This window comes from Trachurus trachurus (assembly GCF_905171665.1).
Source record: "Trachurus trachurus genome assembly, chromosome: 4".
Classification (NCBI taxonomy): domain Eukaryota; kingdom Metazoa; phylum Chordata; class Actinopteri; order Carangiformes; family Carangidae; genus Trachurus; species Trachurus trachurus.
This window is the reverse complement of record NC_139898.1, coordinates 7,078,512-7,101,980: the sequence shown is the minus strand read 5'-3', so window position 1 is coordinate 7,101,980 and position 23,469 is coordinate 7,078,512. Positions and strand designations below refer to the sequence as shown.

At 41.8% G+C, this 23,469-nt stretch overlaps 2 protein-coding genes across 2 annotated transcripts in view; one reads left to right on the top strand and one right to left on the bottom strand.

The window, feature by feature from the left end:
• Nucleotides 1-1,809: 1,809 nt before the first annotated feature.
• ephx4 (epoxide hydrolase 4) lies at nucleotides 1,810-17,093 on the top strand (the record flags this gene model as incomplete). Its single annotated transcript, XM_083970702.1, has 7 exons — nucleotides 1,810-2,052; nucleotides 4,957-5,042; nucleotides 9,156-9,313; nucleotides 12,246-12,374; nucleotides 12,856-12,959; nucleotides 14,038-14,186; nucleotides 16,853-17,093. 7 exons carry the CDS (start codon nucleotides 1,810-1,812, stop codon nucleotides 17,091-17,093), a joined length of 1,110 nt encoding a protein of 369 aa, XP_083826828.1.
• Nucleotides 17,094-19,393: 2,300 nt separating this feature from the next.
• Nucleotides 19,394-23,469, bottom strand: part of ptprfa (protein tyrosine phosphatase receptor type Fa) — a 139,106-nt gene continuing 135,030 nt past the window's right edge. The window contains exons 31-33 of the mRNA XM_083970707.1: nucleotides 23,123-23,277; nucleotides 21,666-21,801; nucleotides 19,394-20,962 (exon numbers count right to left, since the gene is read on the bottom strand). Coding sequence (XP_083826833.1) covers nucleotides 20,894-20,962; nucleotides 21,666-21,801; nucleotides 23,123-23,277 — 360 coding nt within the window. The 3' untranslated portion in view covers nucleotides 19,394-20,893. The remainder of the gene's footprint in view (nucleotides 20,963-21,665; nucleotides 21,802-23,122; nucleotides 23,278-23,469) is intronic.

The following is a 23,469-nucleotide window of genomic DNA, read 5'->3' as shown; positions in this document are numbered from 1 at the left end:
GCAGCTCAGGCCCCAGACATAAGTATTTTGGTCTCAGCTTTTTCACTTGAATTTGAGGTGTTTAAAAATATCCAACTATGTGCTTTCTTCACCAGAGCTAAAGCAGATAAGCAGTGCAGGACTGGACAGCAGGTGATGTGCAGTGAAGTGCCTTCTAGCTAACATGTAGCTACTACTACTATGTCTCAGCCATTTGAGAGCTTGGTCTCTGTGCAGGTCATAGTGGTAAGTAACAGTTTCTTTGCTTTTTCACTGAAAAATGTAGCAAGCCAAGGTTAAATGGCTTAAAAGATCCACCCAATAATGATTGAATAAACAAGGTGATATGGTAGTAGCTACAGTGGTTAGCACTGTTGTCCCCAGTAAGACAGTACTGGGCTTGATTCCTGGGCTTGTGGCCTATGGTGAATGCCTGTTCTCCCACAATACACAATAGGTTTAGGTTGTGTGCATTGTTTGTTGCTGTATGTCAGCCCTGTGATGGACAGGATACCTGTCCAGGTGTACCCTGACCTCACCTTGTGGTATGATGGAATTGGCTCAGTCCAAAAATCACAAAAGATAGTTCAGTTCCCAACTGATCAGATATTAAAGTAGGCTACAGGTGTGTGTCATTCCTTTTCACTCACCATATAGCCTAATATTGTTTGGTAACCTCTCACAGGTCAATCCTCTCATTGCCTGTGCTCCATACCTCAGCTCTGAGTAGTGCAAAGGTCTTCCTCTGTTACATGTCCAGTCACATGAGGGATTAGACTAATCTGAGGTGTCTTGTCTCCTCATGTGGGCCATCTCGGCTCCGCTCGTGTTTTCTACACATTGACCTCACCTGCTCCACCAATAGGTAGCTACACCTCTGACCGCATTACAGCAGATGGAACATATCAATGCGCAGGGGCGGGTCTTCCATGGTGGCACAGGGGGGCACCTGCCCCCCCTGCAATCTGATTGGCCTCCCTGTGTGCCCCCCAATGGTCATTGACTTGTGGCAATGTAAAGCTCTTTACCACTGCTATGTTCACTTAAAGAGCTATATAAGCACAAACGTCTGACTAAGGCTCAACTCTGTACAGCAAACACCCCAGTGTTCCGTGTAGGAAATAAAGAAAATTGTGTAAGATTGTTATTGTTCTCAATTTCACCATTTGAGTCATGCTTGTTCTGGTTATTCTGCATACATTGACTGACTGTTACACAAAACACTGAGATGTTTGTACAGAGCTGAACCCACCCCCCAGATTCACTGTTGTTACCCCCTGTGCCCCCCACCAGAAAATACTCTGCCCGCCCCTGTGACAATGCGCTGCCCAGTGATTGAAGCACCAATCATACCCTCCTCTGATCAGACCTGCCTGGAGAGAGACAATGAAATAAATCATGTGCAGTGTAACAACAGTGACCATGTGCGCATGCTTTTTTTTTCTTTCTTTTTTTTTAACACAGTGTTGTTACCATGACAGCCGCGGTGCTTTGCAGAGATTGTAACAGCGCCTCCTCAAACCCTTAAAGCTGCGCATCCAGCGGCTTATTCTGGGGTTTTCGGACCTGCCCGGCTGCCTTGTATAGGCAACAACACCGTCTCCTGCGAACCGCCGCCGCTGTCACACGCAGGCGTGAGATCTGACGTGATGCTCTTGCCACCGTCCCATTCAGCCGCTGCTCGGGATCCTCCCTTCAGACAGTCGTGCGTATGCGCTGGTAGCGACACCGCGGCTTTGTCAGAGCAGTGTTTAACCAGAGCCGAGCAGGTAACACAGAGCAATCAATAGGTAACGTTGATCCGGATTGATTTCCTGCGGCAATGTAAAGATGGCGAGAGTGCTCCACAACTTGCTGTTATTTCTGATCAGACTTGCGCAGAAAATCAGAGTTTGGGGGTATTGGTCATTGATATACGGGTATTGTGCTCTCTGCACCGCCGTAGCCCTGCTCAAACTTTGGTGGAGCATCATCCTGAGGCCGACAACAACCTTCCAATGGGGGGTTCGTGAAACTCCCCCGGCTTGTCTGAATGACACGTCCTTGGGAACCCACTGTTATGTTCGGATCAAGGTAAGAGACGCGCACACGCAGACACGCACTCGGACGTGAAAGGTGGAAAAGCCCATTCATTGTGTACGTGTATGTGTGTGTGTATGTGAAAGAGAGAATGAGAGAGAAAAAGAGCCCGTATTACATGCTAAGATGTTCAGATGTAAATTGATCCAACACCTTTTCTGCAGTGTCGCGTCGTGAGCTGCCAAACCAAACAGGCCTGATCTGTTGTTATGTTTTATTCTGGTGCTGGAGGAACAGCTCCTTCCTCCGCCTCACGGCTCCACAGGCGGGCTGTCAGCAGGCGGTCTGCCCGCCTGCCTCCGACCAACAACCTGTCTGCAACATTGGGTCATTAAACGCCAAAGCACGTCTGTCACAAAAGCCTGCCTCAACCAATTCTGCGGGAAATGATCCACTTCACTTACTGTACTGCTGGAGTAAAAGTAGCGACAGTACAGTGATGCACTGCTGCAGTCTAGGCTACTGCATGTATATCTCAAACAAAGGCACAGAAGTAGCAGAAAAATGCACTTTAAGTATCCAGAGAAATATTCGTGCAGCAGAATGGCCCTGAGTGTTGGATTATGATGCATTAACATGCTGTGGACATGATCATACCAGGCTGTGCAGTTTACTCTGTATCATGCTTAACAAACAGACCATCCTTGTATGTAAAATCTGTATCTGCAAGAATTTAGTGGCATAAAAGGTGCAGTCTCTGAAACATGAATTAGACGTGAAAAGTAGAAGAAAATACTCATGGTACTTGTAACCTACATAAAACTGTCTTTTGTTATTTTCACCATTTTAACACTTTCCTCTGTTTTCAGTTTTTTTTTTTTTTTTTTATCTGTACATGAGTATTTAAAAGAGCAGTACTGTAGGTCAAATTTAGCCTAATTTGGTCAGCATGCTGGAATCATAGCCTACATGATGTCATCATGAAACTAAGATAATGAGCCTATGTCATGTTTGTTGTGAGACAGAGCATGTAGGCTAAACAAAGTCTGAAAGATATTACAATGGTTTACTGTAAAGGCTATTATATTAAGTTAGAAAACATGAAGCTTGAATTGACAAACTGGATCTTAAAACTAAAACTACATCAAGCCGGTGCATATTCTCATTTGTCCAGGTCATAGTATTTCAAAGGAGGTTAAATCGAAAGCAACTGGACTTAGTTATTTGTCTAGGAAGACGTTTCACCTCTCATCCAAGAGGCTTCATCAGTTCATGTACGCAGCTGACCAGGCTGGGACTGGTCCAACTATCTGGTGTGGAGACTCACTATTTAACCTCTTGTGTGGGCGTTTCACAAGGGTGATGATGTCACTGGTTCCCTTTTGTGCTCCAAGTGCCAACGACAGTAGTTGGAGTAACAGTCGTTGGTGGGAAGTTGGTTTCGACTTCGTTAGTGCCCTATTGTGTTCTAACGACAGTCGTTGGAGTCACTTGCCACTTGTGAACAGTAGTTGTTCTTTGAGGCTAGATTGTTGAGTCTCCTGGGAAGGGATGAAAGGGCAGCATTAGGAGCTTAGGGAGTTAAAGAAGCCATTTTTGTAAAAGTAGAAAAACCAACCCTCAACAGGGGAGGAGGTCTGAGACACCACCTATCCCCAATTTACAATGCTGCCCTTTCATCCCTTCCCAGGAGACTCAACAATCTAGCCTCAAAGAACAACTACTGTTCACAAGTGGCAAGTGACTCCAACGACTGTCGTTAGAACACAATAGGGCACTAACGAAGTCGAAACCAACTTCCCACCAACGACTGTTACTCCAACTACTGTCGTTGGCACTTGGAGCACAAAAGGGAACCAGTGACATCATCACCCTTGTGAAACGCCCACACAAGAGGTTAAATAGTGAGTCTCCACACCAGATAGTTGGACCAGTCCCAGCCTGGTCAGCTGCGTACATGAACTGATGAAGCCTCTTGGATGAGAGGTGAAACGTCTTCCTAGACAAATAACTAAGTCCAGTTGCTTTCGATTTAACCTCCTTTGAAATAAAACTACATCAGTGCAACCTAAATCAAAAAAAGAAAGTGTCCACATCAATGCAAGGAAAAGACATTAATAGCTCAAGTGCAATTCCATGAATAACCTGCTACCTTACTCAATAAATCAGCGCTGACCTGACCTCCAAGATGTCCTTCTTGTTTTTTGTCAGCTCTGTATTTACTGGGAGTCTGTTTCACAGTGGAGCACTAGTAGGCTATGAAAACACAGTGTGTTGACTATGAGGCATTTAACAAACGCATATCCACTGATGATACAGTGCAGCCATTGCTGTTTTAGCCTGAGCTGTGGAGGCAGCTGCCCCACACTTCCAAATTGATTACTATCAATGTAGTGTGTAGTCATTACCGCTGAGGATATTTAGCATCACCTGCAATTTGTTTGCATGTTTAGCTGTGAAACTGCTGGACCAAACAAAACAGACACAGTCATTGTGTCACAGTATAGATGATATCAGTCAGATTGTTCAAAAACAGAATCTTAAAGCCTCTGCAGAAATGTCTACTTGTGCATGTTGTAACTTTCCTTTGATGCTCGAGCTTCACTGTGCAGAATCGTGTATGAGCTCTGTGCACGACCGGACCTGAAAGTGTGATTTTGTCATATAGAAAATCATTTGTAAGCTTTATGAAATGTATTGTTTGAATATTTCTGCTAGTTTAAATTATCTGGCTCTCTAAGATCATGTCACAGATTCATAACAGAGGTCTGATACTGATTCTTATTACTGTTGATTCAATAGAAATAAGCAATATCATCATCTTATCATGTTACTTTCCAAGCAGCTGCATTTAGTGAGAGTCATTTCAAAATGCTGACTTGTTCTGTTGTGTTCACTAATAAGTGTCTTTGGATGAGACTGTTCACATGTTGATGGCTGTGTCTTCTTTCCATCCAGGAGTCTGGCCTTAGGTTTCACTATGTTGCTGCTGGAGAGAGAGGGAAGCCACTCATGCTGTTTCTACACGGCTTCCCTGAGTTCTGGTAGGTCAAAGAGAAATTGGGGTGGGGGTGGTGTGGGCAGGTTCCACTAACAAATGTACCTTCACTGCTTCCAGCAGCAGCAGCAGCAAACAAGCCATTAAGAAAGCATATAGCTGCTGGGTGTTTGTTACACTGGCCCCCTCTCTGACAATGAGGATTCCTTGGCTCTAATGTTTCTGTCTGGCTCCTGAACTGGAAAAACACATCCACATCAGCCAGGAGTCCTCGCTCACGGATATGATTTGCCATCGGGGGGAAAAGTCCAGAGCATTCAAAATCTCTTCCTCCTGATATGAGATGAAAAATTGTGTTGAGCGTCGCTCCTGGATCTGGGCCAAAGAGGTTGTCAAGAGCTGTAAGCCCGTCCATATCTCCAACATACCATCCAAGCTGCAGAAAGGACAGGGATTAATTAATGGTGGAGGGCAACTCTTTCTGCTTGACTTGCTGTATTCTTCACAGAAATGATGAACTGTGCAGAGAGAGAGATGACTGCAAAGAACTATTAACACTCTTGAAATGTGCTAATTCCTTCTTAGAAATGAGAGTGAATGGAGTGTATGTGTACGTCACAGGCACAGTGGAGGGGTCTGAGGAGCTTACTTTGCTTTAAACCTCATCTATATTCTAAGATCTGAGGGCTCATTGCTGGGATCTTATCCTGACTCATCAGAATCACAGCCAGGGCTCTGCGTCCTGCCTCCCCTCGCTGATCGGCAGGGGAAGAAGAGGGAGGCGGAGGAGGAGGAGAATTTCAGGCCTAATGAGGAGCCTCCACAGCAGACAAGATCTTCAATTAGGAAGTCATCCCAGTCCACATGATCGGTGGTCGGATTAGAATTTAGAGCAGCTTCAGTTATGCTGCAGCGAAAAAAAAGAAAGAAAAAAAGCTGAGTGTCAGCTTTAAAAAAAAAAAAAAAAGTGTGTAAAGTTAATTTATTACTGAGTCAGATTTTGTTCAGCGTAAGAGTTTCAAGGGACACAAGGAGCGCTGCATTGATTGTACACATCAAGTTAAGATAAAATTGTAATGGGCAATACTACTCAGCCTGTCAACAGTGTGTGGATGATGATCTTGTCAGTTTTATCTAGGTTTGGACTTGTAAGTCAGGATTTTTATTGGAGAGAACATGCCTATCAAGCGAGGAGCTTAAAAGAGACCTCATTGAATATGTTACAACTGGATCGTAGGCCGCAGAGAGAAAGGGAGATTCAGTTTAATCTATTAAATCAAAAGAGAACTAGAACGTTGATGGGGTGTGAGTGTTTGAGTGTATGGAAGCGCAGGGATGCTGTGTGTGGTGTAAAGAACATGTTGAGAAGCACACAGACATGACCCAAGGCTCTGGTAGCATTATGGGGGAATGTAGGATCCAATATGTTTGGGTGCTTGACCCTGTTGTAGAGCTAAATAGTCAGGATATTACAATGGTGCACTAATAAATCATTGGAAAATGTTATTTTAAAGGAGAACTAGAAAATTTCCTCTCGGGAAATTTTGAATGGGCCACGGGAGCTACTGCGGGTTTTGCCATCTCTGTCGACATGGGAATCAAACCCACGATCTTAAGGTCAAGACAGAGCTGATCAGACAGACACATGATCATCTTTCTATAAGCACTGATATGGAGGAGCTGTAATCACATTAGGTTAACTGTGTGTGTGTGTGTGTGTGTGTGTGTGTGTGTGTGTGTGTGTGTGTGTGTGTGTGTGTGTCTGTAATCACATGAAGCTGGTTCTAGAGTCTGTGTGTGTGTGTGTGTGACTGACTTGACACATAGTTAGTTAGTAGCTGCATCCTGTGTCAGTCTGATTTAGCTGTGTCTGTGTTTATAAACATTTAAACGAGCGCCAGGTGGATTGTTTATGAAGTTAACGAGCTCTGGCCTGAGGATCAAAGAGGTTACCACGGCAACTCCAGGTGGTTACCATGGCGATAGGGGCTCCCGCAGGCTGAGACAGACAGAAACGTGGAGAAAAAGAGCCATTTTCTGCCTCTGCACCGGTCTCACAATTAGGCTTAGCATGACAAAACGGTAACTCCTATCAGAACAAAACACAGATCAACGTTGCTCTAAGGACTTACTGAAACTTTTGGTACGATTTGGTGTTTCTACAGTAAATATTTTGGCGACGCTGGCAGTTTTAAAACATCAGGCCGTTCTGCTTCTCTCAGAAAATATTTGTATTGGACTCAATGAGGAGCAGAGACAGACGTGGCCGCACTTAGAGGCTCAGAGTTTAAATTCTGTAAGTCTCTCTGATATTTTGAGCAGATGATGAGTGACAGGACAAGTTTGTCTTACAAATTCTGAAAAAATTATGTGTGTAGAGTGTAAATTGTGGCCGGGCCGAGTTTGGAAAGAGAAAAAATCTGGAGTTTTTCTGGCATCTCTCCCACTCTAACCGATAATGTCACGCACTCTGACACGAACATTCCGTCCAATACACACCCATTATAATCTCATAATTTCTCCAAAAATGATCATGGTCATTGAACAGGGATTGATCAAAAACTATATGACCTATCAAAACGTGGAGTAATACGCCAATACACAAGACTTGTGTCTACTGTTTAAAGTTTAAATGGAGTCTCTAGGTGAAAGTATGCCTGAGCAGTAGACGTTTGTTAAACTCCAATGATTGGTCTTTTTCGCTCTTTTTTTCCCGCCCGTCCCATTCATTTCAATGCAAAAATTTTGCACGGTTTTTCGCGACTTACGTCGCGAAAAATTCGTATACTGTTGAGAAAAGTAATAGCACACCGATCCCAATCAAGCCGCACGTTTTGATATATAATTTGGCCTGCAACTCTTCGAGTTGCAGGACTAGTAGCGAACCGAAAGTTGGCCGGAAGTGGAAAAATAACTAGAAAAAGCATTTCCAAGAATGGAAATGGTGTGACTGCTGATAGCAACTGAACGCTGTTGCAGAATTAGCAAATAGTGCAAGCAGTGATCACCATACAAATGTTTGACCAAGGTCGGAATCGAACCCACAACCTCATTGTCATTAGACTTCCACTCTGCCTCTAGGCCACAGTGCACACACAGTTGCAGAGACATTGTCTGTTAATGATCTGCACACTGTCAACATCAAGAAAGCTTGAGAGTCAAGCTTGAATGACTTAGAATGAAAATTTCTGTGAATTTCAGGCTGAGAGCAGCAGTTTCAACATGAAGCAAGTTATCAGAAGTCAACAGATGACGACTGGGAAAATAATTCACTATAATTGTTGTTGAGGCAAAATTTGAACCAGCAACCTTCAGGTCTCCAGACCAGCAAGCTAACCACTAGGCTACAGACAGAGACAGTATGTGAGGGGTAAAGAAAACCTTTGATACAATGAGCTTTATACTATGAGGAATCAAAGACTGTCCAATGACAGCTGAATAATTGGAATCAAAAGTCAAGCAATGATGTGAAATGACTAAGGCAGGAATCGAACCCATGACCATATGATCACTAAACCTTTACTCTGCCACTCGGCTACAGAGAGCACACTGCTTTCAAGACTGTTGTCTTTCATTGTAATGTGATGATGTGCTGCAAACTGGTATGAGTAATCAAGGAGATAACAAACACCTGTGACCAATTGAAGGCGGGGGAGGAGAGCAGAATTCAACATAACATAACAAGAGTTCTTCCCTTGGATTCGAACCAGTGACCTTAGGGTTGGGAAGCGGCCACCCTAACCCCTACACTACAGTGGAGTTGTCAAGAAGACTGTTGTCTGTTAATGATCTGCACACTGTCAACATCTAAAAAGTTAAATATTTTAAAAAGTATAAAGAGTTAAAAAGAGAAAAGTAATGCCAATAAAGTCCAGAAAAAGCTGCACGTTTTGATATATGAATTGTTGAAATAGCACAAAGTATGAAGGACTAGAAGAAGACCGTAAAAAGGCGGAAGAAAATGGCCAAACAGAAGAACAATAGTGTGACTGCTCAGCAGTCACACTAATAAGAAAAAATCCACACAATAACAGTAGTGCCCGGGCTTCGCCCGGGCACTGGTCCCTGCAGCTATTTCATAGCTGTAGGGATCAGTGCCCGGTGCGATTGCCCGTGGCCCTAATTAGGTGTTGTAAATGATGTGTGCTTTGTGTTTCAGGTTCTCCTGGCGATACCAGCTGCGAGAGTTTAAGAGTGAATTCCGCGTGGTGGCCATCGACATGCGAGGGTACGGGGAATCTGACCTGCCGCTCTCAACCGAAAGCTACCGATTCGAGTACCTGGTTACTGACGTCAAAGACATCGTGGAGTACTTAGGTGAGAGAAGACAGTGTGCGTCTGTGAAATTTCGAAATCACTGCGAGCAGTGGACGCTGAGTCAAAAATAACTTGTTTATCAGTCTTAAGCTGTGGACAGCCCCGAAGGCCGCAGCACGGCATGACAAACGTCCTGTGACTCACTGTGATGATGGGACATTGTGCAGATACAGAGCCCACAGCTTGCTGAGTGCATGCTAACACTGGCAGGGAAGCTAGCCCCAGGCCGTCTGCACACACCAGCATCTACTGATAATTATCTGGCCGGGATGACAGTTTGTGCTCTTCGCTGGCCACCGCATCACAGTTTCTCTTGTCATTCCACCAGTAGCTCCACACTGTAAGAAAACCTGTCTCTGCTTTGACATGTGTGGGAGTCAAGAGTCTTGTAACTGTCCCCTGTTTCTTCTCTTTCACGCCTGTCACTTCATGTTCACAAAGAAACCACAAGAATAAGTTAAAAAGTTGAAACCTGGTCCTCACATGCTTAAAGCAGAAGTAAGCGATCCGGTCGTTTTGGCTAATGCTGCGTTCCAGGCAGGCTTTTGAAACCGTAAGCTACAGCTTCAAGTCACAACTTACGGCTTTGTAGCGTTACAGGCAACCCGCAACTCGCATTTCTCCGACCTGTTGCCTGTAAAAGTGCACTATAACGGCCACTCGTAACTTCCGACCCGCGAACTCGCACCAGATCGAACTGGTACGACTTCACAGGTCGGAAAAACATGAGTTACGGGTTGCCTTGAACGCACCATTCTTGTCAGCCGATGGAGTTAGCAGTCCCCGCCCTCGTCATGGATCTACTGGTCCTCGTCCCTACGTCACCACATTCAGGCGCATCCCTTGGCTGCTCACACACAGCCCTTCATGCCGTTCTCTCTCCTCATTGGATAAAAATTGTAGGATACAAGAAAAGTTTTCTCCTCAGCTCAGAGCAGAGCAGAGGGACTGAGAGACCCGTGTTTCGGTCCAAACACTCTATGTAAGTGATTGCTGTCGGAAGATATAACTATTTAAGACTTATATTAACACAAAAATATCGCTTACTTCTGCTTTAATATTAAAGGAAAATGATATTAGTGTCTCAGTTTCATAGCGGTGGCCATCTTTCCAGCTGGAAGTAATAACATGTGGGAACACAGAGATATGAAATGAAGTCAGACGGGACAAGAAACCTGAGTCGTATGAAAAACAAAGTTCTGTGCAACCAGAAAATATGGTTTATGGTTTGTTTACATTCAGTTCTACCTCTAGAGAATGTGACATAGATAACCTGACTAAACATCGTTCACAGCATAGTCCAGTCATGTTTCCCTCAGCTCTAAAAGAAAGAGACCTAGATCATAACAAACTGGAATCACCGGTTTAACTGCAACATTTTTCTGTGGGATCTTACTCAGTTATAAGCACTGTAATTTATGGGTAGTTCATAAATGGTCATTCAATGCATTGTAACACACTGATCGTTGGACATACAAACAGCATTGACTGTTTTAAAGCAGCAATCAAACTTCTTAGAACAAGCTATAAACGCATACAGTGTTAACACCTCATAAACCTGTTGTCAGCCAGCAGAGTCTTAATTTAGAGCTCATCTAACAAATCAAAGGCCAATATTAGCGACAATTTTAGCACCATGTTGCTCTCCTAATTGAAATATACCTACACCCCCAGTGCGTTCACCAGCACAGACTGTGTATCGGAGCTTTTTAGAGCTGTATGGTTTTGACTACACAAAACCAACTATAACACACTAAATGTAGAGTTGATTTAAATAGTATTTTGTTGTTAAGTCTATGTGCGTTCAACACTAATATTTGGGGTGTACGAATATATTGATATATTGTATTGGTCCTTTGAAGTGCCAAATTGATATCTTATCAGTAATTTTGTTATTGTGGTTTTGTATTGTATTTGAGCCTTTGATTGACGATGGGGATTCCTTTGTTCAGATTGCACGAAAAAAATGATGTTGGATGTTGCAGCAACCATGTATTATATTAGAAACCAACACCTTTTAATTTGGCTAATTGTTGTTATTAATAATATTGAATAGTGCAGCTTTACACATTGCTACAACAGGTGTATGTTGCATATTTAAAGCCAGTGAAAGCCTAGCACACAGGCTCCATAATGCTCTGTAAATACTGTCAATAAGCCTTTTAACGTTTCCTTTATAAAACATTAACATTCTCTTACAAAGTGTTTTTGAAAGGTCTGTAGTTGACGTTTTGTAGCTTCTTGCACCGTTAATTATTTCTTAACAGGCTTTCAGGAGCTCAATAATGCATACTGCTGTAGCTTGATGGGCATTTCAGTGGAAATCGGGGGCTGATCATATGATAACTGCTGTGCTCCAGTCTGTGATTGGCCTGCAGAGTCCTTTTTACAGAAACCGATAGAGCCCACATGGTTTATATCTCAGCCCAGATTCACACTCAGCTAATGAACCTACACCGATCAGAGGTTTGGCTTTTAACCAATCAGAGGTTTGGTTTTGACCAGTCAGAGGTTTGGCTTCATTTTCCAGGTACACTTAGCTATTTGTCAATCCCCATTGAAGCTAATGTGGTATGTTAGGATGAGGCTAGCTGGGATGATTCAAACCAGTAGGTGCAAATGGAGCTGGTATAGGTAAGGGGATTAGTTTGTAAGGACTGGGGCAGTAATGTGATCAGAACCCCACAGACGGATGTCCTGACCTTGATCTGCATTTGGCTCCGTGTCATGTAATACATCCGTTTGATGGGTGTATTGTGTCTTCTAAGGGAGGAGGCCAGCAATACTGAAGTGAGAACAGTATTGATTTAAAGCAATGACATGCTTATTCATAAACAAAGGATCAGAAGGAGCATCCAGCTCCTATTATGGTCGTCATTGTGGCCTCTTCTGTTACTAAAACTGTCTAATGGGCATTTGATTTTCTTCCAAGGATACAACAGATGCTGCCTCGTCGGCCATGACTGGGGTGGGACCATCGCGTGGCTCTTTGCCATTCATTACCCAGAGATGGTGACGAAGCTCATCGTCTTGAACTGTCCCCATCCCTCTGTGTTCACAGGTATTATTTTATTTCACTGCATGCACATGTGCTAATCCTCAGACATCAGTCTTTATATTGTGAAAGAAAACCAATTTTCTTCATACTAATTAGAGAGTCTCTGGTTTGGCTCCTGGATTATCACCACAATTATTATCATTAATTAGAAAATATTATTACCTCAATTTCCATGTTTGCATCCATCTGGCAAATCCGCTTCTGCCTTTAGGGGAAGATGATGAGAAGCTAATTACAGGAGGCTAATGTGAGGCTGGAACAGCTGGTTGAACTGGTGCAGACAGAGGCAGACTCACTGAGAGTTATCACTTCCACAACCCTGCAGCGTGTGCAGACGTGGCCTTTAATTACTGTCCAACAACTGAACTTCTCTCTCCTCTCCTCTCCTCTCCTCTCCTCTCCTCTCCTCTCCTCTCCTCTCCTCTCCTCTCCTCTCCTCTCCTCTCCTCTCCTCTCCTCTCCTCTCTTCTCTTCTCTCCCCCAGATTACGCTCTGCGTCACCCCAGCCAGCTGCTGAAATCCAGTCATTTCTTTTTCTTCCAGCTGCCCCGCTTCCCGGAGCTCATGCTCTCCATCAATGATTTCAAGGTGGGCTGTTATGTGTGGGCTTAAGCTGTTTCAAGGTCAAGGTTGTGTGTGTGTGTGTGTGTTTGCGTCCCAGCATGCGTGTCTATGTGCATATTGGTGTATGATGCATGTTACTCTAGTGTCAGTCTATTTTTAGCACGTTGATAGAGGTTATTTGTTGTAAACAAGATGAACATAATCCTGAGAGAAATGAGAAATTATAGATTATTTAAAAATCATATGCCCTTGAAGTACCTGTAGCCTCTCTGTGATTAGGTTTAAAACTAATATCAATCATATCAATCACATACAGCTCCACTAATGCACAATTTACTTCTAAAACTACCATGCTTATGTTGAGTGGTTTTGATAGGTATTTAAAGCCACAAAGAAAATCTCTTATCTTTCAGTTTATGAAAGCAAAATTAAGCATTAGATGAGTAGTAAACAAAGACAAGAGACAGTCAGCTTAGCATAAACCATATTAGCTTGGTCCAAAGACATTAAAAAATTAGCAAATCCACAACCTCCAATTTTTACACTTAGTTTTTTGTGTAAATCAAATGAACAATATGTAATTATATTACATGTGCAGGATGGATTTTGGTCAATTTCAACTGTTTATGCTAAGCTACGCTAACTGCCTCCTAGCTTCAGCTTCCTATTCATCCTTCAAACGAGAGGGGTATCATCTCTTCTAACTCTGACAGAAATTAACAATATTTCCAGAAAGTTTCTTAAATTCCCTTAAATCTAATTAACGTCTTGTAATAATCAAGCATTTCCAGGCAATTTGAAGTTTCAGCTAATGCTGTAGGAGTTCACCAGTGTCTTATATTAGACTTTTGCTGGGCTAATTAAGTTTAAGATTACATAATGTTCATCTGGGTGTTTTTCAGAAGCAGAAGCGCAGCATTTATTGTTGTCGAGACAGCAGTAAGTTATGCTGCCTGAGCTGTGACTGAAGGTCATGAAGGCTGAATTCACCACTACAAAACCCTTTCTGACTTGTATTACAATGACTCTGAACTAAATGTTCAGACTGTAGCAGTCGCACAAATTCACCTGACTGTTTGCTGCTGTCTCTGCTGTACTGTAGGCTCTGAAGGCCTTGTTCACCAGCCGCAGCACAGGGATTGGGAGGAAAGGCCGGTGGCTGACTGCGGAGGACCTGGAGGCCTATTTGTATGCACTCTCGCAGCCTGGAGCTCTGACTGGAGCCCTCAACTATTATAGGAATGTTTTCAGGTGGGGAAGAGCTTGCTCACTCAAAACATAAAAAAGCTCTAACAGATGTGTGTAGAGGTAAGTGGGGAAAATAAATATTTGATCCCCTGCTGATTTTGTAAGTTTGCTCCCCCACAAAGAAATGGGCGATAGTTGATTTTTTTTTATGGTAAGTTCATAAAAGAGAGAGACAGAATACCTACAAAAAAATCCAGAAATATCATCATATAAAGGTTATTTGACATTTGATCAAGTGAAATAAAGGCAAAAATCAGCAGGGGGGGTCAAATACTTATTTTCCCCACTGTAAATTGTTTACTTTATATATTACAGTTTTTCCCAATGGCTAAAATACATTTCTTTAAACCTTCTCTGCTTTTCTCAAAACTGAAAACACAAAACTCAATCGCCAAACTACTTTTACCGAAACCGTTTGGTCTAAACCATATTACTATTACTATTCCCTTCATCGTTTCTTTCAAACTTCAACCCTTAACAACCTGTTACATTGCTCTCATCACATCATCAGTAAAAAGTACACCACTTCTGTACTTGTGTTTAGCTTCTACAACCAGTGTTTACCATTATGCATCATGAGTGCATCACAGTGCACTACAGTATGTGTTTTAGTGAGTGAAACTGTGTTTAGAGTTTTGCCAAACAGTAACAGATCTGCAGCCAACTGCTGAATATGGTTCAGATAATGGAATTTAGTCTTAGCAATTCATAAAAATTGTAATGCAATAGTATTATATTAAGTAGCCTGTAAGACAAAACATAGTAGCTATTGGAAAGCGTATTCTGTTGCCACAGGAGAACATGATGATGATAAAACCACTTCAGTTGTATATAATGTGTAATGGATGTCATGGTGTATGTGTAATACAAGTTTAGTAGCGCCATCTACTGTCAGAGCTTTGAAGCAGCAGAAAATGAAACATCTCCCTCTGTCAAATATCTAGATTTACAGAGACATTCAGTCTTAAAATCTGAGACTGACTCGCCGTCCAAGAGTGATCAACACAAATCAAATCAAAGAAGATCACAGTGCATGCATATCTGACATGTGAACCGTACATGCATGAGTGAACCTGCCATCTGCTCCCTTCTTCTCAAGCAATGAGTTACCTCAGAATAGCTTTTATATGCTTACGTAAAAGAAACATCGCTGACCCATGTCCAATTAGTCTCTCCACAGGCGCACACTGCACCTAAGCTCTATAGGGACACAGAAACAGATAAACACATAGCATCATCCATCCATCCATCCATCCATCCATCCATCCATATTATATATATCCACTTACCCTGTCCACAGTGCTCGAGGCTGGAGCCCTTCCCAGTGCACTTTGAGCAGGACAGAAGCCAACATGAAATGTTAAATTCACATGCTCGATGTGATCTCCTCTCATTTTATACGAATGACACAGTTGAGTATTTTTTCACTTTAAGAACAGCCCAAACGGGTGAATACAGTTTCTGTGGTGGAAAAAAACATCTTTATTATGGTGTAGGCTACAGCTTGTATCAATAAAGATAGGGGGGGGGAATCCAAGTCCATTTAATCTACTGTATCTATTTGGATATATGGGACATAAACCTGTACAAGTTGTGCTGATTCTGAGTATGTGCAGGTTGATTAGGATAAGCAATAAGTTGGAAAATACACAAAAGTGTTCAACAAATGTTTTGATGTACACAGGGTTTGGATCCTTAAAAAGTCTTAAAAGGCATTGAATTCATTAATTTAAAAACAAGGCCTTAATTGGCATTAAAATGTCTTAAAGCAGAAGTAAGTGGTCCGGTCGTTTTCGCTAATGCTGCGTTCCAGGCAGGCTTTTGAAATCGTAAATTACAGCTTCAAGTCACAACTTACGACTTTGTAGCGTTCCAGGCAACTCACTCGTGTTTTTCCGACCTGTTTTACCGGTGAAAGTCACTATAACGGCCACTCGTAACTTCCGACCGGTGAACTCGTACCAGATCGAACTGGTACGACTTCACGGTCGGAAAAATACGAGTTTCCTTGAACGCACCATAACAGTCCTCGCCCCTACGTCGCCACATTCACGGCGTTCCTTGGCTGCACACACAGCCCTGCATGCCGTTCTCTCTCCTCATTGGATAAAAACTGTAGGATACGATAAATGTTTTCTCTTCGGCTCAGAGCAGAGCAGAGGGACTGACAGACCCGTGTTTCGGTCCAAACACTCTATGTAAGTGATTGCTGTCGGAAGATATAACTATTTAAGACTTATATTAACACAAATATATCACTTACTTCTGCTTTAAATCAATTTTTCAAATGTCTTAAAAATGTTAACACTTGGTTAGTGGTATTTTATGATTGTAATTAGTCTCAAATCTCAAAATAATTGGTAACATTCCAACTGAATGTCTCACTGCCACCAGCTCCCTGAGTCAGTGTTTTTTTCCCCCGGACTTTTTATGCATTTATTTTGAAAGGACAGCTGGAAAGAGACACAATCCAACCCAGGGTCGCTGCAGCGGCTGTGCTCCACCAAGTGACCCTAACCCTAATCGATCGTTCATGTAGTAGTCACTTTTTTGTGCGTTTGTTGTGAAGTCGGTCTTAAATTTCATTTCAAGTGGCTTTAAAAACGTCTTTAAAAGTCTTAAATTTAACTTGGCTTACGCTGTAGGAACCCTGTTTTCTATCTCTACAGCTCCCTCCCCCTCAGCCAGAACCATGTCCGGTCTCCAGTGCTGCTGCTGTGGGGCGAGCGCGACACATTTCTGGAGCAGGAAATGGCCGAGGCGTGTCGCCTCTACATCAGGAACCATTTTCGTCTCAACATCATCTCTGGAGCCAGTCACTGGCTGCAGCAGGACCAGCCCGACATCGTCAACACCCTCATATGGACCTTCCTCAAGGAGGGAGAGGGACGTAAAAGCTACAGGAACTAAATCTACTGTGCGGCCTCCTCTTACACTCTTTCCCCTCTCACTTGCCACACCTGGAAGCCTGGAATATGCCTGTGATACCAAGCAACATAGTGATAATGCAATCATTCTTTAAACCTTTCACATTTCAGATATTTTTTTAGAAAGTCGGCAGTAAAGGAAAGAATCAAAGCACACTTCACTGGAGAGGACACTGAGCAGTACGCGTGACACATATTCAAGATGTTTTTGCACATGACATCCGCCTTAAAGTTTGTCGGTTACAGCATTACAAATGTGTGGCAAAACCTCCTTGTGATTTGTATTGTGTGGTGCCTTTTAACTTTCAAGTTGTCACGGTAGAGAGATGTCCTGAGAGACTGGGATGTGGCGTTGTCTGCTATACTTGTATGTGTCACTGGGTTGCTCCACTCTACTTTGGGCACAGTCCTCTGGGAGCCGTAACTCTCCCTCTCCCTTTATCAGGTGGTGTCATCTAAAGGAGTTTTCTTTTTTGTATTTCCTCCTCAAAGATACTTGCTCAAATGTAGAGAATGTTGTTATCTTGATCTTCCTGTATAGAAACGTCAGTGATGGTTGACTATTGTACTATTTTGTATCTCTTCCTACACACTGCATTTTGGAAATTCACTGAGCCAGGTCTACACCATTTGATTTTATAAATAAATTGAGTAAGTGTCAATCTGTTGGGCTGCACTGCTCTTTTAAAAGTTCCAGCCTGTGTTTTGAGATAATAATACTTAGAGTTGTGTGTTTGAAGCTCTGCAGTGTGCCCCATGCCCCCATGTGTTTGTCACACCGAGCTTGTACACAGCAGAGATGAAAAACACCGGAGAGAGTTTGGATGATCTGTTAAATATAGCACAGAGCTGAGTGACACAGCAGGATAACAAACACTGTGATGTTTCTTTTTTTTAGGTTTATATTTATACCTAAACCACACGGCTGCATACCAGCAGGAATGCTGATGTTGGAATTACGTCGAGGAGTGTATTCATCTGTCAGATACTCAGGCTTACATAAACAAGTGTTACTACTCTCTCTCACACACACACACACACACACACACACACACACACACACACACACACACACACACACACACACACACACACACACACACACACATACATCCACAGCTGGTTCATTTGGGGGAGAGAACATTCAGACACCTCTCAGGAGACGACTCTGCTTCACACCAGCAATAGAAAATATTATTATAGGGTTCATATAATTTATATTTTAAATATTTTGCCAAATTATCCCTAATTGGACCATTGTAGTCAAGATGCTGAGCTGGATACACACCTGCCAGTTTATTCATCTACTATCTGGTTACCCACATGTTGTTAGGAATAGTTTATTGTTCATAATGTTTGAGGCAATGCTAAATTATTTAGTAACCATTAAGAAATCCATAAATTACTATTTAATCTACTATGAATTAAGCCTTAATAGAAAGCTGTATTGATGTTGCACCAAATTATTGTGAAGCAGCTCTCGCTCTCTCTTTCTTTTTTGTGTTGCTGGCTCTGATACTGATGCAAGCATACTGTATGTGCTGCCTTCACTGACAGTTGGAATTATGATTATTTTGGCATTGGATTTTTTTTCTCAGAAACGTACTTTAGTGCATGATTGTTTAGCTGTAAAATGAGATTGTATGTGACCTGGCCGCCACAGCAGAGCAAAAATGAAGGATTCGACACACCAAATCTGCTCTGCTGTGGCGACCGGGTCACATACGATCTCATTTTACAGCTAAACAATCATGCACGAAAGTATGTTTCTGAAAACATTTGAGGGGCATCGCAGTAACACAATATTGACACAGCATTACACTGTAGACCCTTTTAATGTTTTGGCTGTTTTTGAGAGGATATCTCTGCACAAAAAAATGTCTGCAGAGTCTGTCTGTCCCTGCACTGTGTGTGTGTGTGTGTGTGTGTGTGTGTGTGTGTGTGTGTGTGTGTGTGTGTGTGTGTGTGTGTGTGTGTGTGTGTGTGTGTGTGTGTGTGTGAGAGAGAGAAAAGAATGTTCAAGAAAAGATACCAGGCACATAGAGGTCTGCTGCTTCATCCCTCTGAGCACATGCAGTAACAAATACACCCTATTACTGAAAAGCCTTACAATCTTTCCTTTAATTAGAGTAAAATAAATAGAGACAGACCACAGCCTCATGTATAAACCACACCACACAGGTCCCCAGCTGGCTACTGTTGACACCATTGTATGCAGTGCTGGTAAACACTGCTAACCTGTAGAAGAGACAAATAAAAGGTACAGTATGAAAAGGTAGAAAATATATGTCATATTTATTGATATGGCAACAGTATAACTATTTGGTGCATTGCCATAATTAACATGACTTCCTTTAACTGAATGTCCCTCGGTTATTTGTTTTCTCCTGTTCTCATCTAGAAACAATAAACAGACAAAAAAACCACTTCCAATTTGAATCCAAAAACAGGTACAGAACATTTGGGGGTTAAACACATACAGATATGGATAATGGTCTATCGTATTTCATTGAGCTCCATTGTTGTCCATCTGCTGAGCAGTTCACCACCTCCTCCTCCGTCATAAACACAGTCCTGCTGCACCTAATACTCACTGCACCAACTGTGTATCAATCTGATGCTGGTAATAGTTCCCAACAAATGAACTATTTACTCCAGTTTGAATAATGTTCGGAAAAAAAAAATCACCCATTATAATCATAATCAATGTTTTCATAGGAAGAGCTTGATGCTAGACATGGTGGGACAGTAAGAAGGTATGGAGAGAGATTAACATAATCATTTTGTATCAATCAAGTGTTTCCATGAAAAAAAAGAGAAAAGAATGAAGCCAACTGAGATTTAACAACTAAACTAATTTATTTTAAGTTCAGCTCAGGTCAGTAACCTTGTTATAAACTGGGTTCTTATTATGGATTTCATTTCATGCATGGATCTTGTGATTTCCAAAAATCTTGCTGTTCTTTGCTCTCTGCAAATATTCTCCAGAGCAGGATCTTGAGTCTACCTGAGTCCTTTTCAAGAAGGGATAGAAAAACCTTTTGTGCATACTTTTTTTGTTTTGTTTTTACATTTCTTTTGATGGAAGTTAACGGCTGTAAGTTTATGGTCCCCACTGTCCTCTACACACTTGCGGACTGTGAAATCTCTGTCATCATTGTGCTGGATGTCATGGCAGAAAATCAGAACCCACAATTCCTCCTATGCAGGCCTGAGTGAGTAGTGATAATATTATGATATCAAATGTATAGGTACAAAATAAAAATAAAAATTAGCAGCTGTAAGTATATGCTCTCCAGTATTTGTCTTTGAACACATTGAAATTACATGCCCTTTGTCCTAATAAAAACATAACTAAATTAATATTAAGACCTATGAATGATTACAAAGTAATTTCTAAATGCTCGTAACAAGTAATGATGACGATAAATTATAACATGTATATAAAAAAAGAAAGGTTTTTGCTCAATAGCAACAAATCTCTTTAAGGAGGAGGCAGAGATTAGGTGTGGAGTATCCAGTGAAGAACCAGCGATGGGCATTACAGTGAGTCTATCAAGGGTTGATTTTTGAAGGTTTTGGGTCTGTGGCAGGATCATGGAACCAGTCCAGCAGGAGATCGCGCTGTGCCCTCTCCTCTTTCTTATCATCTCCCCTGGTGTGCACTGTGGTCAGCTCTTCATCAGTCCTCCCTATAACCTTCTCATCAGGCTGTAGGGGCTGATGGAGCCCAGTGGATATCGCTCAAAGGAGACTTATCTGAGGCTTTCTCTCTGGGTGTGGTTATGTTGCATAGTGATCAAAACTTCCCAGGTACTCCAGAGCAGCCCGGTAGCACAGGTGGTACTGGTCCTGGGGTCAGAAACAGTATTTGGTTAGCAAGTGTAGATACAGTATCATGATATTTCAGGTAGACAGGAATAATGTGAAAGCATACAGTATATCAGCCGCTGATAATGTAAAAATTTACATGTAGCAACTTTCACTTTCATTTCAATGTTATATTTTATTCTTATTGACATGAGATTTTCTTATGACTATATATATGTATATATATGTATAGCTCTGGAAAAAAATAGATACCACTTTCACAAATGTTTCTTAAAAGCATCTCTACATGTATGACAGTCATCCTTTTCTTTTCTTTTTTAAATACCAGCACAAACACAACTCATCTACTTAATGTGGCACTGATGAGGTCATCACCTGAACCACATCTGCTTTTATAGGAAGATTATAAAAAACACTGCTGGGATTAAACATTGACATTATCCCACAAAAACTTATTTATAAACTCTTTCCGAGTTAAACTATTCTTGCTGTGTTGTTTAGGAATAAATATGAGCATGTTTTCTGCATTATTATTATTCAAGGTCTGAAAAGACTTGATATTTTTTTTAATTGAATTTTACTCAAACACATACCTATAAATAGTAAAACCAGAGAAACTGATCATTTTGGGAGTGGTCTCTTAATTTCTTCCAGAGCTGTATATGTATATATCACAATCTTCTATGTCCTGCCCCCCATGCACCCCAGCAGCAGGGAATCGTACCTCCGTCTGCACCATGGCCGGCCTCTGGGTCCGAAGCATCTTGACAGTCAGGAAGATGTCCACTACTCCCTCGTACCTCATCCTCTCCAGGGCAATGCTCAGGGTGATGAACACACCAGTCCGCCCAACACCAGCACTAATTCACACACAATATTAGACTCTCATTATAAATCACTATGCACATATGTACATCTGAAAGAGGAATGAAAACAGTCTGCAACACATGGGGCTCTAGTTTCAGGCACATTTTAATGTAATAAATAATCACAAAAACCACTATTCAATACAACTAATGGAATCAGCATGTACATTTATATCTATATATCGATTGTCCCGTCACATCTGATGACAGATCAAAGGCGGTTGGCATACGTAACGGAAACTCAGCCTGACTGAATTAATACAGATTAAAACATGATGCAAACTAACAAGTTCACATCTCTCTCAGCCAACCACAAACAGCATCAGAGAGTGAGTATATATTCGGCAACTCCCATCTCAATGTGTTAGTCAAGGTGAAAGGTCCAAGTCACTGTGATGTAACAAAACATGTCTTTGGCCATAACTAAGTAATTCATACAATAATAATGACTCGGGCCGGCTCCTGAAAGCAAAGCATTAAAACAGGCCTCAGGACTAAATAAATTAAAGAACAGAGATTACTGTTCTTAAAAAAATATAAAATGTACTGATAAGAACACCATTAAACTATCAGATTGATATCCAGTAAAATCTTTAAAATGCCCATCCCTAATTATGACACAATTTAACTCACATGATAGGTCAAAGGTGAAATTCAACTATGACATAACAATGTTCAGCATTATGCTTGAACTCCATCATTTAATGCTGTAACTGACAACTTTGGTAGAGTCTAACAACTTTGGGGAATTCATTCTAGTTTAAACAGTAAAGTATACTGTGTCATTTCTGGTGCTGGTGTTTCCTCTGTTTATGTTCTATTCAGATCTTGCACAGTTAAGATCTGGTGCCTTTCCTTTGGTGAATGAAGTAGGCAGGTATGATGTTGTCCCTGAAGAGCAGCATTTAGTGTTTTGTGTGATCTTGATATTGTTTAAGATGAATGTCACTTTCTGTTTCAATGCCCTCGCCCTCGGTACAATGAACTGAGGAAATCCTTGCTTGAAAAAGTTCAGTTGAATCCTGAATCCTGTCTTATTTTGGATGTAAGTATGACATGTTGAGTTGAGAGATGTTGAGACATCCTGTGTAAGACTACAATTTACTAATATGTTTTGTATATTTTGGAAAATCTGCTGCACTCTGAAATTCTCTTTGCCTGAGTATCTATGGATATGTCTGGATATGGATGAGACATATTAGAAGCTCTCTCCCCTGCTCTCTGTGCTTGGTTGGTTTTTACTTGGTTTTTCCTCTGTATCATTTAGGAATAACAAAATGTTTCATTACACACACGCACACACACACACACTTACCTGCAGTGCACAGTTATTGGTCCATCTTGTCCAAATTGCTCCTTCGTTTTATGGACTTGTCCAATAAAGTCAATGAATCCCTCCCCAGTTTTGGGCACTCCTTGCTCCGGCCAGTCAGTGAACTGAAACTGCCTGATGGTCCTCGACTGACCGTCCTGACAAACAGAGGAAAATGAGGACAAACACTGTAGTTAGATGAAATACAACTAAAACGTGTTGGGGGTAATGCAGTATCATGGACTCAATACTTACAACTCCTGTATCTCTGTAACATTAGGCTTCAGTGATCTAGTTTCAATCATAACTGTGTTCAGAACACACACCTCAGAGTGGCCTCGGCTGAACAG